The sequence below is a fragment of the Microcaecilia unicolor genome, chromosome 8 (genome assembly GCF_901765095.1).
Source record: "Microcaecilia unicolor chromosome 8, aMicUni1.1, whole genome shotgun sequence".
Lineage (NCBI taxonomy): Eukaryota > Metazoa > Chordata > Amphibia > Gymnophiona > Siphonopidae > Microcaecilia > Microcaecilia unicolor.
The window spans coordinates 118198601-118221944 of record NC_044038.1 but is presented as its reverse complement, the minus strand read 5'-3'; the positions used below and the strand labels follow the sequence as shown (position 1 = coordinate 118221944).

The window sequence follows — 23344 nt, the reverse complement described above, 5'->3', positions numbered from 1 at the left end:
ATGTATGGAAGAGTGAGAATACACGGAGATGCTGTCTTCTGGAGCTACAGAATGGTTGGAGCGATTTGTTGTAAGTGACCTGGAGAATCTTGAGCTTTTGGACGAATGTTTGGAAGAGTGAGAGCGCACGGAGATGCTGTCTTGTGGTTCTACAGTTGCATTTGTTGTTATCTCTTCGGCTTTGGCTACCTCTGTATAGCACTCATGATCTGTGGTCTCTTGTGTGTCCAGCGCAGTGGATGCTTCCTCCGGTACAATTTGTGAGACATTGAATTCTGCCATCATGTACTGGTTTGCTTATCTGTCTTTATTAAATGAAAAGTCAACTCTTGTGTGCAGGGGGGCTGGGGATGTAAGGATTACCCAGCACAAAGCAGTTTGTCTTTCAAGCTGTTGGATTCAACTGGATCAAGTTTCACTGTTATGTTACTGGGCAAAGGAGGAGGGAGGGGGGACTGGAGAGAGTAGCTCTGAGTCAGGGCTGTCGCTTCAAGCAGTAACCTAGCAACAGATTGCTTCCCGCCCTTCTTGCCCAAAGACCTTCAGGGCTCAGATTTCTGAGGCTGGAGGGAGAGGGGAGGGGGACCTTCCAAGTGTCCTCAGTGATCACAGAGGTGTGATATTCAAACAAAGAGCTAGCTGCACATTCTTTGGCTCACTCTGATGTCTTGCTTGCTTCAAAGTTTCTAATAGATCTGCCACAGCCAGTTTAATTCCTTCTATCTCTTAACTTCTTATGCTTGCTTGAAGGTTACACATTCACAGGTTTGTCAATACAAAAACAGTTTTCTGGTTTGAGTTTAGAACGCCACAATCTTCTGCTTTTTCACAACTAAGTTCTTCTGATACATGCTTTTAAACTTTAAACAGTCCAATGTTGCTTTCTTTAGCTGCAAGTTCACTTAAATGCATTTCAATTAACATAGGCAGTGCAAGCAGAGTCACTGATTTTTTTAAACACAGTGCAGATGGCTGTCTCAAAGGCACATCCTGCTGATGCTGCTTTCAATAGCTATCTACTTTGCTTACTGGTGAGCCAGATGAGAAGGGGTCCCTTCTGTGCAGGAGAGGGTATTTAAATTAATCACTATCAAGAATGCAGGCAAACACTGGATTCAGTTTAAACCTCCACGATTTTCTTCACAAGCTCCACTTATCTAGTAAATGCATTTTAACTTTAACAGATCATCCAACATTGCTTTCCTTATGGCTTCACTAGAATGCAGATCAATTAACATCCAGACAATGCGCACAGTTACTGATTTCCTTTTCTTTTCCACACACTTGACCCTTCTGTTCTCTTAAAGGCACAGTTGTCCTGCTCCAAACTTTCCTCACAGCTATTCAGTTATAACCACTGGATTTTTTACTGTCATGACTCTTGGAGCTTGGTAATTAGAAGCCCCAATATCATGGAGCATAACCCTGGCACAGCAATCACCTGAAGTCTCTATTATTTTATGAAGTCTCTTTTATTGAATAAATCACAGATAATTTACTCACAGATAGATGTTCAGGATACAGAGACTTCTTATTCTGGAGGCTGTGGGAGGTGGAGATCTGAAGAGAGGTAGTTGTATTGCAGGGGGAGGGGAAGGTAGTTGAACAGGTAGAAATAGTCCAAAGCTGGGTGACTGGAATATGCGATATCTCATTTGGAAGAAGATATTCACAGGGTAAAAAATCCAGGTTCGTTACAGGGAGTTTCAGCAGGACAGAGCTGTCTGGAGCGAGATGGGGTCATCTCCATGCCCCTGGCTGGATGGTGTTAGAATACCTCATGGCTGAAAGGACAAAGAGGTGATGGGGCTTTTTACAGGCTCGGGGGGGGGGGGGCAGATAGAGGCCAATGGGAACAGAGCCTGCCATCGGGTGGCAAGGGGTGGTCCTAGAGATAGGAAGGAAAGGTCATACCTGGCTGACCTCTTAGGACAGAGATAGTAAGGCTGAACAGGAAATGGTAGCAGGGAGCAGAGAGAGAGAGGAGGTCTAGGCAGCCTTACAACCAGTGGTAACAACTCTTGCACAACCAAGCAAGTGTGGCTGCACTGCCTGTGAACTACATTAACCACAGTGCCTTGCTCATATATCTTTACAATGAGAGACTGCAGCAGCGAAAGTTCTTAGAAATGAGAATAACAGTAAAGACATTACACACATTTTAGGATCACATTATGAACTAGTGCAGGGCTGTCAGGGAACAGAACATAGACTCTCTGGCTTGATAAGTACCAAAAACACTATAAACAAGAGAAGCTTCTCACATTACCAAAGTTTTATTTTTACCCAAGAACATGAAAAATAAGAAATAATAAAATTAGGAGCAGCACATAAGAAACAGGGTATTGAGGAAACATAAAAAAGGGAGGAGCCATGGAGATGGTCACATATTCCTTAATCTATTGAGATAGACTGAGGAAGATTTTCATCGACTTCTTTTGTCTTCCAGACCAGGCAGTTATATAGGCTGTAGTACAAAGAACTGGTTCTCAGGAACACACCATACGTCATGCAGGATATGCCATTTGTTTCTTACAATTGCCCAAAAAGGCAGGATTTTCTATCCCTCTCCTCTGTCAGCCCTGCCCCCTTGTCATCCTAAAAGTCTCTCAAAGGCTAATTGAACAGCTCATCATAAACAGTGAATGGCAAATGACTCATTGTCTTTCAATTGCCTGTCAGAGGAAGGTGGGGAGGAGGTGAGAGTACTTGCTCCACACCTGGCCTGCTCAATACCATTGTAATTTACAGAAAAAAAGAAATTTCCACTTCTCCTCATCTGTATATTAATTCTTAGATATTAGATATTTAGCAGTACTGAAACTGCTTGGTCTAGGCCTTCATAAGTATACCTCCACCAACATCTCCCCCCCCCCCGCCCCCCGGAAAAAAAGAGAAGACTGTTCCGTTCTTCAGTGTTCAACCAAAGGAGACAAGAAAGGTGCAGCACTTACTTACTACAAGTAAACAAAAGGGGCAAATAGTGGCTGGAGAGGAGGAGGAGAGAGAGAATGAATCTAAAAAAGTATGCAAAACCTGTGTCCAGGAACCAGGAGGAGAAATTAAACATAAGCAAAGGGAACTGGTGTCTCAGTATAAGAACTTCGTGGGGCATAGTTTTGTGCAGTATTTGCTGACATAAAAAGGATTTTAGGTGGCGTGCATAATTTGTGTAAACAGGGAGAGATGCATGCAAGCAAACAACAAGATAGGATTAATACAACAATAAAGCATAACAGTCCAATAAAAAGAGATCTGAAGGTACCACCTAAATTAGAGAACCCAGAGGTGAAAATATCCTACCCGGACATGTCTAATAGGCCCTTGTAAGTGTCTGCATCAACAAGAGTAACAGCTAACATGTCTTGTACAGCATTAACTACTATCTCAGACATAGAGTTTAAAAGAGTACAACATGTGGAAGAATTAATCACGCCACATACGACTCCCCATGTGCACAAGGAGCATATCTATTGCAAAGCACGTGTCAGTAACATATGGAATGATATCATCAATTTGGGTTTGTAAAGCCAGGAAGGCCTTACTTTGATGGTGCGCATTGATTTCTACCACAGCCTGCAAACGCCTAATAGCTGCACTATACTCAGCAGCATATTCAGGGTCCAAATGGCAGCCAGGCTGTGGGAGAAATCATCATGAACTTGTTTAGACAATGGGGAAGTAGTGTTTACATACTCAAGTCCAAGGGTAAGGGATACTTCCCTATCCTCAGAGGAAGGCATAGCTGAAGGAATGTATCTGCGTACTCTGGCATGAATAGGAATTGGATTAACCTTGGTGTATGAAACAAATGGAAGGAGTTGGGCCAAATAGCAAGTACTTTTCCATTTCGGGGGTAAGGCCTGGTAGGCCCAAGAACCACAAACCCAATAGTGTCCCACTAAAGCTTCTAATCCTTCCGGGAAGGGAAGATGGTGATCAAAACCTAGTGTGTGCATTAGCTGCATAGACCATGCAACAGATGTGCATTTATTCCAGAATTTACAGAATAAAGTGTAAGGACCATAGAAAGGCCAGGGGTTACCAGTACGGACATTGTGCATATTAGAGGCTGCCAAGCAGGCAGTGAGGGGGTCTAGGTAACTGAAAAATAAGGTAGAGTGATTAAGAGAGGGCTGGGACTGCCACATCCCATTAGGAAGAAGGTGCATCAGACAGACAGAAGTATCAGTATTGCCCAGAGCATGGCCCAAACCATTGTTGGTAAAGCAGAAAAGAGTGGGGGTAGTTGGATCAAACAAAAAAAAAGAAGCAAAAGAGAACAAATTAAAGGAAGATCACAACTGAGCATGTTCATACACAGAACCACTATGACATGAGATAGAGTGTAAGTAGGGAAAACACCTGTAGAGAGAAAACAAGCTAAATTACCAGAGATGGACTAGGAGGCAGGGGGATGGCCAAGTTAGAGCTAGGCACTAAGGGTATACAGCCCACGCAATCAGAGAGATGCGCAGAACTGGCCAGGCATGGGATCTATAGGTCATTTTTTTCCCAAATGTAGGGCAACAAAAAGGATAGCAAAAGGGAAAGATAAAAGTGAGAATACATGACAGGGGTAGAGGATAATTTGCATTTTTTGTCTTTCACATTAGAGGTAATACAGTAATATACAGGCAAACATAACCTTCCCATAAAACAAAATGCAAGACCAGTGAGTGTCCAGAAATTTAAATGTAGCATGAGGGGCTATGCAAGATAGGTTCACACAGAAATAAATAAAACAGGGCAAAAGAGGCACAAAAAGGAATGCAGCTACCAGTGGAGGAGTGGCCTAGTGGTTAGGGTGGTGGACTTTGGTCTTGAGGAACTGAGTTCGATTCCCACTTCAGGCACAGGCAGCTCCTTGTGACTCTGGGCAAGTCACTTAACCCTCCATTGCCCCATGTAAGCCTGCCATAAGTGGGAAAGCGTGGGGTCAGTGGCGTAGCAGGGGGGGCTGCCACCCGGGGCAGGGCGGTTTGCCGTTGCACCCCCCCCCCCCCGGGTGCAGCACGATGACCCCCCCCCCCCCAACGACCAGCTCCCGCACCCTACCTTTAAAAAGAATACCAAGAGTCTGGACCGTCAGCTCTTCTCTCGCTCTGTCCCACCCTTGCGGAAATAGGAAGTTGCGTCAGCGGAGGGCGGGACAGAGCAAGGGAAGAGCCGACGGTCCACATTTCTTGTACGTGCAGGGCAGGCGCGATTCCCGATATTCTTTTTAAAGGTGGGGGGGGTGTCGATTCGCCGAGGGGGGGAGCTGACAGGGAGCACCCCCTCCCGAGCTGATACCCAGGGCGGACCGCCCCTCCCCCCCCCTTGCTACGCCACTGCGTGGGGTACAAATGTAATAAAATAAAAAATAAAACCTCAACTGATTCACAGAATATTGTAGCTTAAGGAATACAAAATCAGGCAAAATAGTACTGAGAAGAAAAAGGCAATGATAATTTGAATAAGTCCATTAAGTCCACAAAGAGCAAATAACATTCTGCAGCAGTACAGTATAGAGTAATTGGTGTAAATGTCCAAAACATAAGATCAGTCTGGTGCAGGCTGTGCATCGTGGAAAGGTGGTAGCAAGCATCAGAGTTTTGAGTCTGGACAGCAAAAGGTGTGGACTTGCAGGCTTTCAGTGGACTCTTAAACCAAGGCTAGTCCATAGGCGGGGTCGGTGGTTTCTCAGGTAGACCTGATCCGCAAGTTGGTAGCAACAAATTGGCACCAATGGCAAGTCTGGCTCTGGTGGGTGTTATTGAGAAATAAAGAGACATCATCAGTATTTTGAGAGACAGATAGAGAAAAAGTGGGGCAAAGATATCATCCAGGTAAAAGTAATCTTTAAGGAAAGGTATACTTTGGAAAGAGACAAAATTCCGTACGGAACGTGGGGAAAAAAATTACACTCTGCCTGTAGTTAATGTACTAAAATGTTGATTAGTGACAGAACACAAATAGTTAATGTGTTTAGTAGGGCATTCAGAAGAGAACACTTTTGTTAAATTTCACACACAACCAATATGTATTCAGGAGAGAAACTATTTGTACATACTGATTGTGCTACCCACAAAATAAAAAAAAAGATCAGAAATGGTCACTTATACTGAATGTATCTGATGGGTCCCACAAAAACACACACAAACAGACAAAAGACAGAGTTTGAAGAGGCCATATATCAGATCTGTCTTGTCGGATTCAGTAGTGCACTTAATCTGCACATAAACACAGTATTATAAAAAATAAAAATTATGTATGGTATCCAAGTGGATTACCAAAACAGTTTCTGTGAGCTCGTATGTGCACAAATGAACAAATGCATAGCATAGCCATTCCAGAAATAGAAAAGGCACAGGCATTACCTTTTAAATGCTCTTTAGAGAATCTTTTACCTCTGCAGCTGGTAAGAGAAGCTCTTTGGAGCGCATTCAAATAAAATTAAAAGGCAGAAAATATTTCTTTATATTAAAATTATCTGGATGGCATGTATGAATGAAACCCTGATTCCATAAAAATCCTAAATTTGTAATTTGAATTCTGAAAGAGAAAAAAAAGACACTCAGAAATTAATTCACAAGTATCTCCACTGTTCTGGCTTTTTCATTCTTAAGACACTCATTCACAGATTCTTCATACTTTCTCTGAGCAAGCAGGGAAAACCACCCAAAGTTGGTATATGAACAGCAGTATGCAAAAGCCAGAAATAAAAACAAGCCGCACAAGTCTGATGACTGAGCAACAAATCATTCAATTGGTTCCCCTTAGTTTTCCTAAAGTACCTCTAGCTGCAGTCAGAAAGTTTTTTTTTAATCATAGAATACCAGATGCCTCTGAACAAGCAGAGGAAGGACAAATAATAAACTTTAACAAGGTAAAGTTACCAGTAAAAGGTGCAAACCTGCCTGACAAAGAGACAACAATAAATACAAAATGAGCTGAAATGCAGCATGAACTTTTCTGGTTCCTAGTTCTGTTGGTATTAGCACTTTGTTTTAACATATAAGTGTCAGGGCTTCTTGCTATATGCAGAACTATACAGAACTTAATTTGTTTTTAAGGAAAGCGCTCAGTGTCAATTAATTCTGTTACCTGGTTAGTCTAGTGTTAAAACTAAAAGCTCCCTATAAAAGGGATGGAACCACATATTTTCTTTCTATCAATCTTGTAAAAACAAACTTAATCGTATCAATTAATTTCCTAATAGCTTAAACACATTCTGAAAGTGACACTTAAGAATTTTTAGCAAGCTTATCATGAAACAAAATTTTATCTAGAAACCGTATACACAAAGGACAAAGTGACATGGAATTGTATCAAATAAACGGTAGATTTGAACACCTAGAGGGGCATAATCGAATGCAAACGCCTATCTCCATGGGTGTCTATGTCCGAAAACGGGTACGTGAAGTGGTGGGACAGACCGTATTTTCGAAAAAATGGATGTTTTTCAGCTGGGCGTTGGTTTTTTTTTGTGATAAGGGAAACTAAAAATACCCAGCTCAAAAACGTCCTAATCCGAGCCATTTGGTCATGGGAGGGGCCAGGATTCGTAGTACACTGGCCCCCCTGATATGCCAGGACACCAACTGGGCACCTTAGAGGTCAGTGCGGTGGACTTCAGAAAAAGCTCCCACATGCATAGCTCCCTTACCACGTGTGCTGAGCACCCAACCCCCTCCCCCAAAACCCACTACCCACAAATGTACAACACTACCATAGCTCTTAGGGGTGAAGGGGGCACCTACATGTGGGTACAGTGGGTTTTGGAGACCTCCCATTTACCAGCACAAGTGTTACAGGTAGAGGGGGATGGGCCTGGGTCCACCTGACTGAAGTGCACTGCGGTACCCACTAAAAGTGCTCCAGGGACCTGCATACACGCAGGCCTCTAGGACTTGTTGCTGCTATATAACATTGGCACACCAGTTGACACCTGAAGACTAATCTCTCCGAAAACGTCCTTTATTGGAATAAGCACGCTTACTCACAGTTAACTGCAGATCAGAGGTTGTGCCCCACTGGCAACGAGTCTCCCTGGTACTGAGATGAGCAGTAGGTCAGAGCTGACAGAATGCTGTACAATGCCCTCTTTCAGCCACATTCAAGGTAAGAACTAAGTTCTGTAACGTGGCTAACATGTGAAAGGGATCTAAAACTGGCTTACAAAAATGGCCACTACCTCATGGACTACCGGAAACAAAACAGGGCACACTCTGACAGGGGGAAAAGCACCATGGGAGTAGCGCCTACCAACTACCAACATTGTGAGCATTTGCTACAAGCTAATGGAATCATGGAGCCCAATACCCTACACCCACATAACAGAAAAGGGCTGTATCTAGGGCTGTATCTAGGGCAGTTTTAAAAGTTAAATCAAGTGAAAATTCTTGCTCAGACTGGACCATTTGGGTTCATTCAACTAGAGCATTCCCTTGATAACAACAGCATTTAGCTGACACTTTGGGAGATAAGCACCCCCACAGCTGGAGGCAGGGTTGGCCTCAAATATAAGGAATACCACTTATTTCTAACTTTGCAGGTGCTGGAACTGAACCAAAAACTCCTGCAAAGGAAAGGTTTAATTCTGACCTCTAAATCCCCAAACTTCTCAACTAGCTGGTTTTTTTTAGGTGAGCTACCTGATAATCTCTTTAAATTTTAATGCTTATTGCTTAATAATTTTAATTAGCACTGTGAAACCTCTCTCTCTTTCTTTCTGGCTTTCTTTCTGTTCCTGCCAAACTCTGATAGAGAGGAACTGCTATAATTATTGGGAATATTTAGACTTAGTGAAAAGGAAAGTTAGCAATATCTAGGGCAGTTTTAAAAGTTAAATCAAGTGAAAATTCTTGCTCAGACTGGACCATTTGGGTCCATTCAACTAGAGCATTCCCTTGATAACAACAGCATTTAGCTGACACTTTGGCTCAATGGTTCCCATGAATGGGATGTAAACATACCAGGCTATAATCTTTTTAGGAAGGATAGAGAGGGACGTATAGGTGGAGGAGTAGCTCTGTATGTGAGAAATGATATCCCAGCGACTGAAATGACAGGGAACTGGGGAAAGGAAGAAGCGATATGGATCACCTTAAAAAGAGAGGATAGAACCTTGGTCCATGTGGGTGTTGTCTATAGACCCCCGACACAATTGGAAGAACTAGATAAAGATCTGATCGCTGATATTCAAAAGTTGGGGAAGAAAAGAGAGGTGCTGTTGTTGGGAGATTTTAATCTGCCGGATGTAGATTGGAAGGTTCCGTCTGCAAAATCGGAAAGAAGTAGAGAGATTGTGGATGCTTTCCAAAGTGCTCTGCTCAGACAAATGGTGAACGAACCCACGAGGGAGGGAGCCACGTTGGATCTGGTGCTCACGAATGGGGATAGTGTGTCAAATGTCCGAGTGGCTGCGCACCTGGGAAACAGTGACCATCAAACGGTTTGTTTTGATGTAACGGCTCATGTGGATGGCGGCCACTCTAAACTCAAAGTCCTGGATTTCAAGCGAGCTGACTTTAACAAAATGGGAGAATACCTGAGGAAGGAGCTGATGGGCTGGGAGGACATACGAGAAGTGGAAGGACAGTGGTCCAGGCTAAAAGAAGTAATAAACAGGGCCACAGACCTTTATGTAAGGAGAGTAAATAAAAGCAAGAGAAAAAGGAAACCGATATGGTTCTCAAAGCAAGTGGCTGAGAAAATAAAGATTAAAGAGTTAGCGTTCCAGAAATATAGACAATCTCAAGAGGAGGAACACGGGGAGGAATACCGGATGAAACTGAAAGAAGCCAAGAGAGAGGTACGTCTGGCGAAGGCACAAGCGGAAGAACAAATCGCTAGAAATGTAAGGAGGGGACACAAAAACTTCTTCAGGTATATTAGTGAAAGGAGAAAGACTATAAAGGGAATTGTGAGACTAAAAGATACAACAAAACGATATGTAGAAAATGATGAAGAAAAAGCCAATTTGCTTTTTTTTTTTTTTTTTTTTATAACTTTATTTATACATTTCACATATTCAGTACCAAGAATACCTCTTGTACAGTCAAGGAGAACTGTAAGAACATTTTTACACTAAAAAAAAAATCTCCATCAACATACTCTCCCGCCTCCCCTGTTAGTCCACAACTGAGGCCAGGGACCAAGCCACTATTCTGGGAAAAGTAAAACCAAAATTAATCCACTCAAAAGAAAAAGGCTCTGTAGGGAGTCATGGAAGGCCGTTATAGCTGAGGTGGAGATGTTACCACCGCCCCAGGTGCCGGAGAAGGAGTCCCCCTGCCCCCCCGGGAATCCAGGAATGCTTTTAATTGAACCGGTTCAAAAAACACATATTTTACAGCATTCAGCTTCACCACACATTTACAGGGATAATTGAGCCAAAAAAGGCCCCCCAACTGAAACACAGTGGGGCGCAACTTAAGAAAAGCCTGTCGCCTCCTCTGCGTTACCTTGGTCACATCAGGATACATCCGTACTTGTACATTCAAAAACTTTTCTTTCCGATATTTAAAGAATAACTTCAAAATCCTATCTCTCTCAATCTGTGTAACAAAAGTCACTATAAGGGTAGCTCGCTCCCCTTGCCCCTCTTCCCCCTCCAACTCCCGAATAAAGTCCAAGGTGTCAAACCGCCCAGCAGACTCCTCGCTAGCAGCCCGCTCTCCTTGAACCCCTCTCTTGAAAGGCTGTAAGTAATAAATCTGCGAGATAGGCGGGCATGCCGTCTCAGACACCTTCAACACCTCAAAGAGGTATTTTTTAAAAGTCATTATCGGTGCAATCAACTGTTGTTTGGGAAAATTGATCACTCGCAGAGTATTAGCCCTCTGCCGATTTTCAAGCGCCTCAATCTTCCTGTGCAACCATTTACTATCAGTAATCATAGTAGTCTGTACAGCCTGAACCGATTTAATAGCCAAATCATGGGCCTCCGCTCTTTCTCCCACAGTCTTTATTTGCAAGCCCAATTGAGTAACAGTCTCGGTTGGAAGCTGAGAGGCCTGTGACAATAATAACATTTTCTGGGACAATGAAGTTTCCAAAGTAAGCAATGCATCCCAAATGGTTTCCAGTGTAAAGTTTGGAGGTTTTGGCAAAAGTGAAGACTTACTCAAAACTTCAGCACTCCTCTGGGATCCCATAGAGAAGCCGGCCTCCTCCTCCGTCTGTTGCCCCCCTGGAGCGCCGCCTCCCTGCACGCTGGAAATCTCCCCTTCCGGGGCCTTCTGTGCTCTCCTGCCGAGAGCAGGTCCTGACTCTGAGCCATCCGCCCCCTCCTCGGAGGCCAGGAAGCCCCGTCCGCTCTCGGCTCTCATCGTCGCCGGCATGGGAGGTGGTTCCCTCACCTCCTGGCTGAGCTCCGTCTCAGGCAGCAGGGACGCTTCGCCTCTCTCCGCCCCTCCCGGCAGCAAGACGCCCGAGTTCAGCTGGCTGCCTCCCACCACCACGAAGCGATCCATCGTGCCTGAAGCGGGTCCCGCGGGCGCCCCAGGACCAGGCACCCGCTTACCCTTCCGCTTCGGCATTCTCCAGGTATTGCGGGAAAACTCCACGAGCTACTTCGCCGCGCTCCCTTCAGGCCGCCATCTTGGTCCTAGTCGTGTGACACACCGCCAATTTGCTAAATAGATACTTTTGTTCTGTTTTCACTGAAGAAAACCCTGGGGAAGGACCGAGAGGGACTGGCAAAAGTACACCTGAAAATGAGGTGGATAGAGCGCCGTTCACGGAAGAGAGTGTGTATCAACAACTTGGAAAGCTAAAGGTGGACAAAGCCATGGGGCCGGACGGGATCCACCCCAGAATACTGAGGGAGCTCAGAGAGGTTCTGGTGGGTCCTCTTAAAGACTTGTTTAATAAATCCTTGGAGACGGGAGAGGTTCCGAGGGATTGGAGAACGGCGGAGGTGGTCCCTCTTCACAAAAGTGGGGATAGGGAAGAAGCTGGAAACTACAGGCCGGTAAGCCTCACTTCGGTTATTGGAAAAGTAATGGAAGCCATGCTGAAGGAAAGGATAGTGAATTTCCTGGAAGCCAATAAGTTGCAAGATCCGAGACAACATGGTTTCACCAAAGGGAAATCGTGCCAAACGAATCTCATTGAATTCTTTGACTGGGTGACGGGAGAATTAAATCAAGGACGTGCTATGGACGTCATCTACTTAGATTTCAGCAAGGCTTTCGACACGGTTCCCCACAGGAGGCTCTTAAATAAACTAGACGGCCTGAAGATAGGACCCGAAGTGGTGAACTGGATTAGGAACTGGTTGACGGACAGACGCCAGAGGGTGGTGGTGAATGGAGTTCGCTCGTAGGAAGGAAAGGTGAGTAGTGGAGTGCCTCAGGGATCGGTGCTGGGGCCGATTCTGTTCAATATATTTGTGAGTGACATTGCCGAAGGGTTAGAAGGTAAAGTTTGCCTTTTTGCGGATGACACCAAGATTTCCAACAGAGTGGACACCCCGGAGGGTGTGGAAAACATGAAAAAAGATCTGAAGAAGCTAGAAGAATGGTCTAACGTTTGGCAATTAAAATTCAATGCGAAGAAATGCAAAGTGATGCACTTAGGGAGTAGAAATCCAAGGGAGACGTATGTGTTAGGCGGGGAGAGTCTGATAGGCACGGAAGGGGAGAGGGATCTTGGGGTGATAGTATCTGAGGATCTGAAGGCGACGAAACAGTGCGACAAGGCGGTGGCAGTAGCTAGAAGATTGCTAGGCTGTATAGAGAGAGGAGTGACCAGCAGAAGAAAGGAGGTTTTAATGCCCCTATATAAGACGTTGGTGAGGCCCCACCTGGAGTATTGTGTTCAGTTTTGGAGGCCATATCTTGCGAAGGATGTTAAAAAAATGGAAGCGGTGCAAAGAAAAGCTACGAGGATGGTATGGGATTTATGTTCCAAGACGTATGAAGAGAGGCTTGCTGACCTGAACATGTACACCCTGGAGGAAAGGAGGAACAGGGGTGATATGATACAGACGTTCAAATATTTGAAAGGTATTAATCCGCAAACGAATCTTTTCCAGAGATGGGAAGGCGGTAGAATGAGAGGACATGAAATGAGATTGAAGGGGGGCAGACTCAGGAAAGATGTCAGGAAGTATTTTTTCACAGAGAGGGTGGTGGACGCTTGGAATGCCCTCCTGCGGGAGGTGGTGGAGATGAAAACGGTAATGGAGTTCAAACATGCGTGGGATATGCATAGAGGAATCCTGTGCAGAAGGAATGGATCCTCAGAAGCTTAGCTGAAATTGGGTGGCGGAGCAGTTGGGGGGAAGAGGGGGTGGTGGTTGGGAGGCGAGGATAGGGGAGGGCAGACTTATACGGTCTGTACCAGAGCCGGTGATGGGAGGCGGGACTGGTGGTTGGGAGGCGGGAAATACTGCTGGGCAGACTTATATGGTCTGTGCCCTGAAAAGGACAGGTACAAATTCAAGGTAAGGTATACACATATGAGTTTGTCTTGGGCAGACTGGATGGACCATGCAGGTCTTTTTCTGCCGTCATCTACTATGTTACTATGTTACCCGAGAGCCACATCAGAACCAGGGAAAGGCTGTCACAGGATAGAACACATTCTGCTGTCATGGAGGTGGGTACGGCATTTGAGGCTGGCATAGAGGCTGGAAAAATAGTTTTTAAAGTGGGTTTTTTTTGGTGGGAGGGGGTTAGTGACCACTGGAGGAGTTTGGGGAGGTCATCCCAGATTCCCTCCAGTAGTCATCTGGGCAGTTGGGGCACTTTTTTGGGACTTGTTCGTGAAAAAATAGGGTCCAAAAAAGTGACCCAAAATCACGGTAAAAACACCTTTTTTTCCCAATTATCAGCTAAAGACGCCCATCTCTCCTCGGGCGATAACCACGCCCCAGTCCCACCTTCACCACGCCTTTGACACGCCCCCGTCAGCTTTACCTGTTTCCGCGACGGATTGCAGTTGGAAACGCCCAAAATCGGCTTTCGATTATACCGATTTGGGCGCCCACGGGAGAACGACGCCCATCTCCCGATTTGGGTCGCAATATACGCGTTTTTCTCTTTCGATTATAAGCAGGCAAGTGTTACAACTGGGAATGCTATGGCACACTGTTTAACTCTTCAGGGGGGCAGAGCAAACCCTGTCCCTGCCAATAATAAAAGAAACTTTTACAACAAAATGTCTCAAAATACGTATGGGCTGCACAAAGATAAACAGAACAAAGAGGAATCCTTTTACTGCTTCAGTTGAAAGGTGTAACCAATATTTAAACTTCACAAAACAAACTGTTTCCTGTAGTGTTTTTCCTAATATTTTAAAAAGGGGCACACATCATTCTCTTACCTGATGCCTGAGGTATTATACAAATCATTTAACCCAATATTCAAGGGGAGTTTACAGCCAATAAGTCATGCATGTAGCCAAAGCGTCAATAACACATGCAAAGTCACAGAAAAACATTAACAGTTACTAATGATAATTTGGGATACTAAAGGGTGCTCCTGAATCATTTAATAATGCCAGCAGGATCTGCCGGTCTCTCTACCAGTTCTGACTCATTACTTGATGTCCCTGATTACCACTCAGTTCCCCGACCCTGTCCTCCTCTTCCTTCTTATTTACCTTCATAATTTTCCTGACTTCCTTCTCCAAACCTCCCTCTTTCATCCACTGTTCTACATACTCATCCATCACTAAGGAACCCACATGTCCACATACTATTGCCCTTATCTGTTTTGGGATAATTAATAGGCACCTGCTTCACTGCTCCCTTAGGGGGATTAGGCAGGTCACACTGAGCTGCCTCTCCTAATGTTATGGGTACGGAGGCAGCGGGAACTGTGGCTGCTTGCCCTATAGATGGCTGCATCTCCTGCACTTCTCTAGGCTGTGCTGGCAATTCCTTTTCAGACCTGTCTATAGCTGGGGCAGAGGGGATGGGTGCTGTATAACCGGTAGCAGTAGGCCATATGGGTAGCTGCACCTGATTTGAATGTTTAGAATCTGTGAGCTGTGCTGCAGACCCTTCCCCTAACATACACTGCTTGGAGACTGCCGCATAGGGTGGAGGGGTCTGTGCTGCCTGATCATAACCACTGTTTGCCATAGTGTCCCATAATCCCACAAATTTAAATTTCTCTCCTTACTGTATTTCTTAGTTTTAATGCATTCTATCCACAATTTTAAAGCTGTTAGAGTTTCTTTGTCAAAACTGCATGACTGAGGCCATTTAATGCTCAAAATTTTAGTACCACTAACCCATTTCTTATGGCATGCCAAAATTTCCTTTCGAGACCAGCTCTAGAGGAGTTTGCATGATTACAACAAAACAAATTCTATCTTAAAATCTTAAAGCAGAAAGAGGAAAGAACATAGAGGAAAATATAAACATAAACCCCCCAAATAAACCCCAAGTACTTACCACAGCCGCCTTCCTTTTTTCTCACCGTTCGCCGTATGTCCTAAGAACCGTACCCTAGGTCAGTTGCAAGTTAGGACCAATTCTCTGGACTTTGCCAATTGCAACATGTGCACCTGTCACACTTGGAGGTTCCAATCCAAATAGAACCGGGCAGAAACACCACTTTTGTTTGGGCCTGTTGGTACTGGGTCTCAGAATGAAAACCCAGCGCCTCAACCCCACAAATTCCCCAACTGATTTTCTTAGACCCTCTGGCTTGATAAGTACCAAAAACACTATAAACAAGAGAAGCTTCTCACATTACCAAAGTTTTATTCTTACCCAAGAACATAAAAAATAAGAAATAATAAAATTAGGAGCAGTACATAAGAAACAGGGTATTGAGGAAACATAAAAAAGGGAGGAGCCATGGAGATGGTCGCATATTCCTTAATCTATTGAGATAGACTGAGGAAGATTTTCATCGACTCCCTTTGTCTTCCAGACCAGGCAGTTATATAGGCTGTAGTACAAAGAACGGGTTCTCAGGAACACACCATACGTCATGCAAGATATGCCATTTGTTTCCTACAATTGCCCAAAAAGGCATCTAACAAAATATATATTGCATTTCCTTAAAAGACCTCAGCACATCCTCAATAAAAGCAATCTGTATCTCACTTCAAAGGAGTCAGGATTCCTTTCCCACAGACCCTACTGCAATCATGCCATTCTCCTATCCTGTCCTGAATTGCAGGATTTTCTATCTCTCTATGGCAAATGACTCATTGTCTTTCAATTGCCTGTCAGAGGAAGGTGGGGAGGAGGTGGGAGTACTTGCTCCACACCTGGCCTGCTCAATACCATTGTAATTTACAGAAAAAAGAAATTTCCACTTCTCCTCATCTGTATATTAATTCTTAGATATTAGATATTTAGCAGTACTGAAACTGTTTGGTCTAGACCTTCATAAGTACAAAGTACACCTCCACCAACACTTCGTAGCCCTGCTCTAATTCTAAAGGTCTAATATACCTTCAAATCCAGTCTAATACACAAGTAAGTCCTTGTCCCCCCTCCCTGGCTCCCCCCTCCCCATCTAGCATGTGACATAAAGAAAAAGGTATAATCTCAAGGAAGAAATCCTTCCAATAGCATGGCACCAGGTACGGAATATGTGGAGAGCTTGAGTTCTTATAGCCCCCCACTGATGTGTGATACCCCTGAGCAATCAATGTAGTCCCAACCCCCAACACCCCCAACCCCCTGCTAATACCTAGGCCCTCCCCATCCTATACCCGCCCTCCCCCCACACAAAAACATTTGCCAAACTTCCAAGAGATCTACAAATAGGACTGGTTCATTAGGAGACTACGAACTCTAGGAGATAGTGCCATTATATAGGGTTCCCAAATGGACCAAAATTGTTTCCTGTGTTTTTGAAAAAATGCATTCCTCCAGGACCAAAAGCTGGGAGCAGTGCTCTGAGTCCAGCATTGAAGGGTACATTTTTTCCCCACCACCCCTGCTTTATAAATGAATATACGTTCTTTCAGCATGAGTGAACCACAGTGTCCCACTTGACCAAATATGAAACTTGCAGGCGAGGCAGTAATGCATTTATGCAACAGCTGCTCCCAATATCTAATCAAATGAGACAAATACTGTTGGATAGCGGGACAATACCATAAGCCATAGGTCAGAGTAGCATTGGGGCACCCACATTTGGCACAAAGCTTAGCATCTAGACACCCTGCATAGTACACTTGTCGAGGGGAAAATATGATCTAGTAAGAATCTGAAATTGACATTCTCTATAAGTTGCATTATATATGTACTGTGGGATCATCTCAACAATCGCAGGAGATTCCCCTCCCTAATAGACAATCCAGTGCCCATGTGCCAATGATGTACCAGTGCAGTAAAATCTTTACCAGGGGTAATTAAGATTAAAGGCTTATGAAGATTAGCAATAGAGACACAGGAATGACTCACTGGTCTAAAAAACGTTTCCAACAAGTACACACCCGGGAGCATATCTGCAAAAGGGGTTTAATATAATGGGCGACCTATAGATAAACAAAATGTTTTTACGTTTGGGGAGCGTGCCAGGTGCCCTTGACCTGGATTGGCCACTGTCGGTGACAGGATGCTGGGCTAGATGGACCTTTGGTCTTTCCCAGTATGGCACTACTTATGTACTTATGTACTTAAAATAGTTTAGTGGATGTGGTTGTAAGATCCATAGCAAGTAGTGAAGAAGTTTCAATGTGCCATCCTCCTGCAACAGATCAGCCTCGTAAAATATCCCTTTTATGAAATATCCCTCTAGTCTGGCCCAGGGGCGTAGCTACGGGTGGGCTTGGGTGGGCCCAGGCCCACCCAATCACAACACAGGCCCACCCAGTCTCTCTCTGACCCACCAATCGCTGCCTGTCTTTTTAGGTGCCGGTTAGACTGCACAACAGCATGCAGCCATGTGGAAGCCTCCATTACAGCGGCAGCAAGCAAAGAGCTCTCCTGCCTGCCTTTGTGAGGAAGGGGCCCTGAGACCCGGCAGGTCTGTACAGAAGGAACAGGGATTGGGAAAGCCGGGGCGCTCTGACTCTTTCTCCAGCCGGTCCTACGATCTCGCTTCGATTTTGTTTGTTTTTTTTTCTTGCTTGACGTCCATTTTTGAATCGGACATGATGCCGGGTTTCCTGCTCCTGGGGCAGCCCTACTCATGGGCTCCAGGAGTCTCCTGCAAGGTGCCCAGGCTGCTGCTGCTCCTCCTCTTCTTCTCTCCGACTTCCTGCCAGCTCTGCGCGGTCTCTTGCGAGTGCTTGGAAGCGGCCCGAACCGTGCGTCCAGCGGGATCTTCAGCGAGTCCCGACTGACATCCCCGGCTACACCCGCAACCTTTTCATCACCGGTAACAGGATCAGCCGGATCGCTACCGGCGCTTTGCGAGGGCTGCCCAACCTAGCCAACAACAGGTACGAAGGGTTTAAGGGCAGCAGCACGTGGGTGGTGTTTGAGATTCTTGCTGAAACTCAAGGCCAGGTAACAACAAAAAAAGAGTTTTAATATGTGTATTGCTGATGGGCTACTGGGTGGGGGTCGGCTCTGCACTACCCAGGTTTAAATATAAAACTTTTTTTTAAACCTGGGCATTGTAGAGCTCACTCCCACCCAGAAATCTACCAACATTAAATATAAAAAATGCTGGTGGGTTTCTTTCTGGATGATGCGGGTGGATTCTATAGTACCAAGGATGTGTGCATCAGGATGGGGAGGGGTAGAGAGCTTGGGAAGGGCAGGAGAAATGCCAGACTATGGGGGATGGGTAGGGGCAGGGCTTGGCTGAGGCTAGGCTACTGGGAGGAGTGGGGAGTAGGACAGATTCCTGATTGGGGGGGGTGGGTATAAAAGGAAGGTACGGCTGATGCTGGGCTACAGGGAGAGATGGTGGGGATATAAAGGGAAGGGTAGGATTGATGCTGGGCTACAGGGAGAGACGAGAGGATAGGAAGAGAAGGGTATGACCGATACTGGGCTATAAGGATGGATGGGGGGTAGGGCCAATGGTGGGCTACAAGGATGGAGTGATGGGGAAGGGTATGGTTGATGTCGAGCTACAGGACAAATTCACATTTTTGGTCCTTTATTCTGCAATTAATGATGGTTGATCTGTGTTCTGTATGTGACCAAGGTAAGAGATTCTGCTGGCATGTGGTGTTTGTGGGGATCTATATCAGTCTGGCTTTTCCAATGGGACACGAATTGCTATTGCCTTTTTAAAGGTGCTGTTATTGGTATTTGAGTGTACAGAACTGGTGGTTTTAAGGTTTGCAACATAGGTTCCGAATATGTATGTGGTTTATGTTGCTGTAGGACAGCTGTTGGGCAGACTGTTTATTTGGGATCCCAAAAAACACTACTCACACCTATATATACATAGTGCCCACCCATAGTAGCTTTGGGCCCACCCAAAATGTCAGGTCTGGCTACGCCACTGGTCTGGCCCGGTCCGAAATCTAAATTACTCACAAGTGGCAGAAAATCCATTCACCATGGATCTTGGTGCAAATACCACAATAAGCAAGTTCCAAGCATACCACATAGAGTGCAGAACTACATGTGTTCTCAGCCTCTGAGGTAAGCTCTGCTGCAGGGCATGTAAAAGATAGAGTGATACGTTAGAAATAATTCCCTCTCCAGAGACCAACAAGTATAATGGTCCGTGCCAACTACCCAATCTACTAGGTGACGTAATAAGCATGCCAGATTATAAAGTCTTATATTAGATAATCCTAACCCCCCCCCCCCCCCCCCGCATCCAATTACTATACAAACTCTCTAATGGCAGTTTAGGTTTTTTGCCCCCTCCCCAACATAAATGAGTGAGAGACCGTCAAAGTCTATGATCCTTTTGCAGAGAGGTAATTGTCGTAGCACATATAGCCAGCGAGGGAATAAGATCATGCGATACAAACTAACTCTGCCATTAAGAGATAGCGGCAAAGTGCCAAACAGCCAGCTGTTGCTTAGTGATTTGGAGTAAATGCGCAATATTTACTCTATAAAGGCACTGAGTATGAATAGGTAATATAATGCCCAAATATCAAAAACTTCCTCATCCAATGAGTACGGACCTCCGGGATGTTGGTAATCCTTCTAATTTGTTCATGTTTCGATGAAATCCCAAGAAGGAGCAATATTCAGTGAAACTCTCCAATAGTACCAGCAGGGACAGAGCAGGCGAAGACAAGTGTGCTAACAAGTCATCAACAAAGGCCAATATCTTGAATTCATAAGTCCCCAATTTAATCCCCTGGAATTCTGGATTACTCAAGACTTCCTTAATCAAACGGTCCAAAGTAAGTGCAAATAGTAACTGAGACAATGGGCATCCCTGTCAGGTGCCACTAAATATAGGAAACGGCTCCGAGACCTGGCCGTTAACCGTAACTCTAGCCGCAGTGTCAGTATACAAGGTCCGAATAGCCTCGATAACATAAACCCGTAGCAGTGTGAACAAAAAGCCTTTGTTGATGACTTGTTAGCACACTTGTCTTCGCCTGCTCTGTAAGACTCAGGAAAACTGGGATCCTTCCCTGGCTTTGGGAATATTACAGTCTCTGCCATGCGTAGGGAATTGGGCAAACTTTGGTCCTCTATTACGATGTTAAACAAATGGGCAAGAAGTTGTTGGATATCCGGTAACAATAATTTATAAAATTCAGCTCTGTATCCATCTGGTCTTGGGGTCTTATAAAGCGTATTCTTTCCTACCACCCACACAACTTCGTTTATACCAATTGGTGTAGTAAGAGCTGCTGACTGAGCGTTCGAAAACCTGGGCAAGTCCAAACTATTTAAATAAATATTCGGATCCATCTCTTGTGCTGGATCAGAAGTATATAAGGTCTCATAATAAGTCCGAAAAACCTGAGCAATCTTACAATCCGTATCTACCAAACGCCCTGAAAAAGTGTAGATTGCTGCCTTAACTCTCACACTGTATCTTGATGTGCTTTGAAGTGTTACTGTTTTTGCTATTCTGACCTTTCATGGCACCTTGGGATCTTACCACTGTTCAGTCTGTTTTGGCCCTCTCACTATGTGTTCATTTTGCATATTTCATTGTACTAAGGGATGTTCATGGCACTTTACATGCTTCTGTATTGAATTTAATAAAAACAACTTTAAAAAATGAAACAAAATAAAAGAACTGGTCCTTTTACTAATTCTAAAAGGGCTTACTTCAGGATGCACTCAGGTATCCTGTGGTACATTTTGAATTGGTGCACACTACCTGTGTGCTAAAAAATATGGCAACATTAACACGTGGCCATTAATACCAAAAATAAAAAATTGGTCATTTTACTGCTGCAGTACAAATGGCCTTATTGCACAGAAAAAATCCATGTAAGGACACGCTAAGGCCACTTTCTACCACAGCTTTGTAAAAGGACCCCTAAATATGTTAAATCAAATGACTGAAAGGGGTAAAGAAGATGAAATTACAAAGCAAAATAAAAAATTTCCTTGCCATAAAAGGTGACGTGACATTTATGATTCTGTGTGTCCAAAAGAAAACAACGATGTAATGTTTTTTATTTGTTTCACAGCTACGTTAAAGTCCTCAGAGACTTCAGGACAAAGAAGTGAAACAGCCATCAACACGCAAATACTGGGATTACTATTTTAATTCTTTTCATAAATTATTCTTACATTAAAATATTTTAGAATATGCAGTGCAGAAACATCTGGAAACAGTGTACAAAAATTTGCAAGAACCAGCTGTAATCATCTGAACAAGCTGTAATTACTAGAAAAAGTGCAGAATGACAAAAAAAAATAAATGAATAAATTATTAAAGAAATGCCAGTCATTCTAAAATATCTCAGTTATTTATATGTAGCAATGTTTACAGATATTCATAGAATTAATACTGTTCTAATTGACATCCCACATGCTCAGAAAACATAGAGGCCAATTTTCAGCAAAAAATTATTATTTTTACTTTTTATGAAATTTCAAATAGAACATAAAAAAAACAAATATTTGTACAGAAAAACTGCCAATAATATATAAAGAAATAATAAGAAAAGGATAATTTTAATTTATATATAATGGCATCATCAGTACACAATAAAGGGGGGCATGTGCACCATAATCATGAGAGGCTGAAATAGGAAATATACATAAAAGAGTAATTCAACCAGACACCAACAATCTATTCTACCCTATTTACTTGGAAATATGATCCAGCAGCTCTACCGTCCACGAAGGATCAAAGAAATGATATGTAACATTATTTAAAGTTATTTACAAGAAAATTTTAGTTGGTATCTGGCACCTAAAGTCAATTCTTGTCTTGTATGCAGAAATATTTTCCATCTCTTGTGTCCACCTGGAAAGATCTGGAAATATCTGAATGCTGTCTCCCAAGAACACAGTAGAAGCAGCTTGTTGCAAATAGAGCCCAAGTAAAGCATCTCTGTCCTGTACAAAGTTAAAAGATACTAACAAAGTGGGTGTAAAAGGTAATCTCATTCTGAGATCTTTCTAGAATAGCTGACACATTTAAACAATCAAAAGAGAGTTCCGCAGTCACAGGACCCTTCATATTTTCTACTTGATTTGAATAGATAAAAAAAATATCTTTTGCAAAGATGGGAAACCATTTTCAGGGTACTTGATAACTTCTTTTAAGAATCTATAAAAAATAAGTGTCACAAATAGGGGACAATTTAATAGATGGAAAATGAAGAAACCTTTGATTCAAAAGTTCTTTTCCAGGTTCTCAAGTTTACAATTCATTATTCCATATCATCATGCTGATCAATCCATAGACTGGTGGGTTGTGTCCATCTACCAGCAGGTGGAGATAGAGAGCAATCCTATTGCCTCCCTATATGTGGTCATGTGCTGCTGGAAACTCCTCAGTATGTTCTCTATCTCAGCAGGTGGTGGTCACACACAGCAGCAGCTCTGGCTAGGTCTCCAAGCCTAATCCTTAGGTTTTGTTGAGTACCTGGGGTTGAGGGCTCTTCTTGAGCAAGTGCAAACCTGGTGGTGCCAGGTCCCTCCTTTTCTCCCCCCTCCTGCTGGCTCCGTTAAAAAAAAAAATTTTTTTTTTGAAACATCCTTTAAGGGCGTTTATTTCAACGTTTATATCAGCGTTTATTGCAGCTGCTCACTGGGACACCAGTTCGTTACAGCTCGGAGCGAGAAGCAGGTAATTTTTACCTTTTGTAGCGGGCAGGGGGTTCCCCGGTCTCCATGTGGCCTATGGCGTCGGAGGGCGAGGGTGCGAAGAATCGCTCCCCGGACCGCTTGTGCGCGTCTAGCGGGGATGCGGGGGTTTCAAAGCCTGAATCGCCTTTTTTGGGCATCAGTTTGGAGGCCGGTCAGTGTCCCGGTTCTTCCTCCGGTGCGGCGGTTTTTCCCGCCATAAACGCCCATCCCCCACTGCTC

General features: G+C 44.1%; 1 protein-coding gene across 4 annotated transcripts in view; it reads left to right on the top strand.

Annotated features, from left to right (window-relative positions):
• Positions 1-21717, top strand: part of ECSCR (endothelial cell surface expressed chemotaxis and apoptosis regulator) — a 556224-nt gene extending 534507 nt beyond the window's left edge. For all 4 annotated transcript variants that reach the window (XM_030211784.1, XM_030211786.1, XM_030211783.1 and 1 more), the window contains one exon: positions 21493-21717. In XM_030211784.1, coding sequence (XP_030067644.1) covers positions 21493-21501 — 9 coding nt within the window. In that variant the 3' untranslated portion in view covers positions 21502-21717. The remainder of the gene's footprint in view (positions 1-21492) is intronic.
• Positions 21718-23344: the final 1627 nt, after the last annotated feature.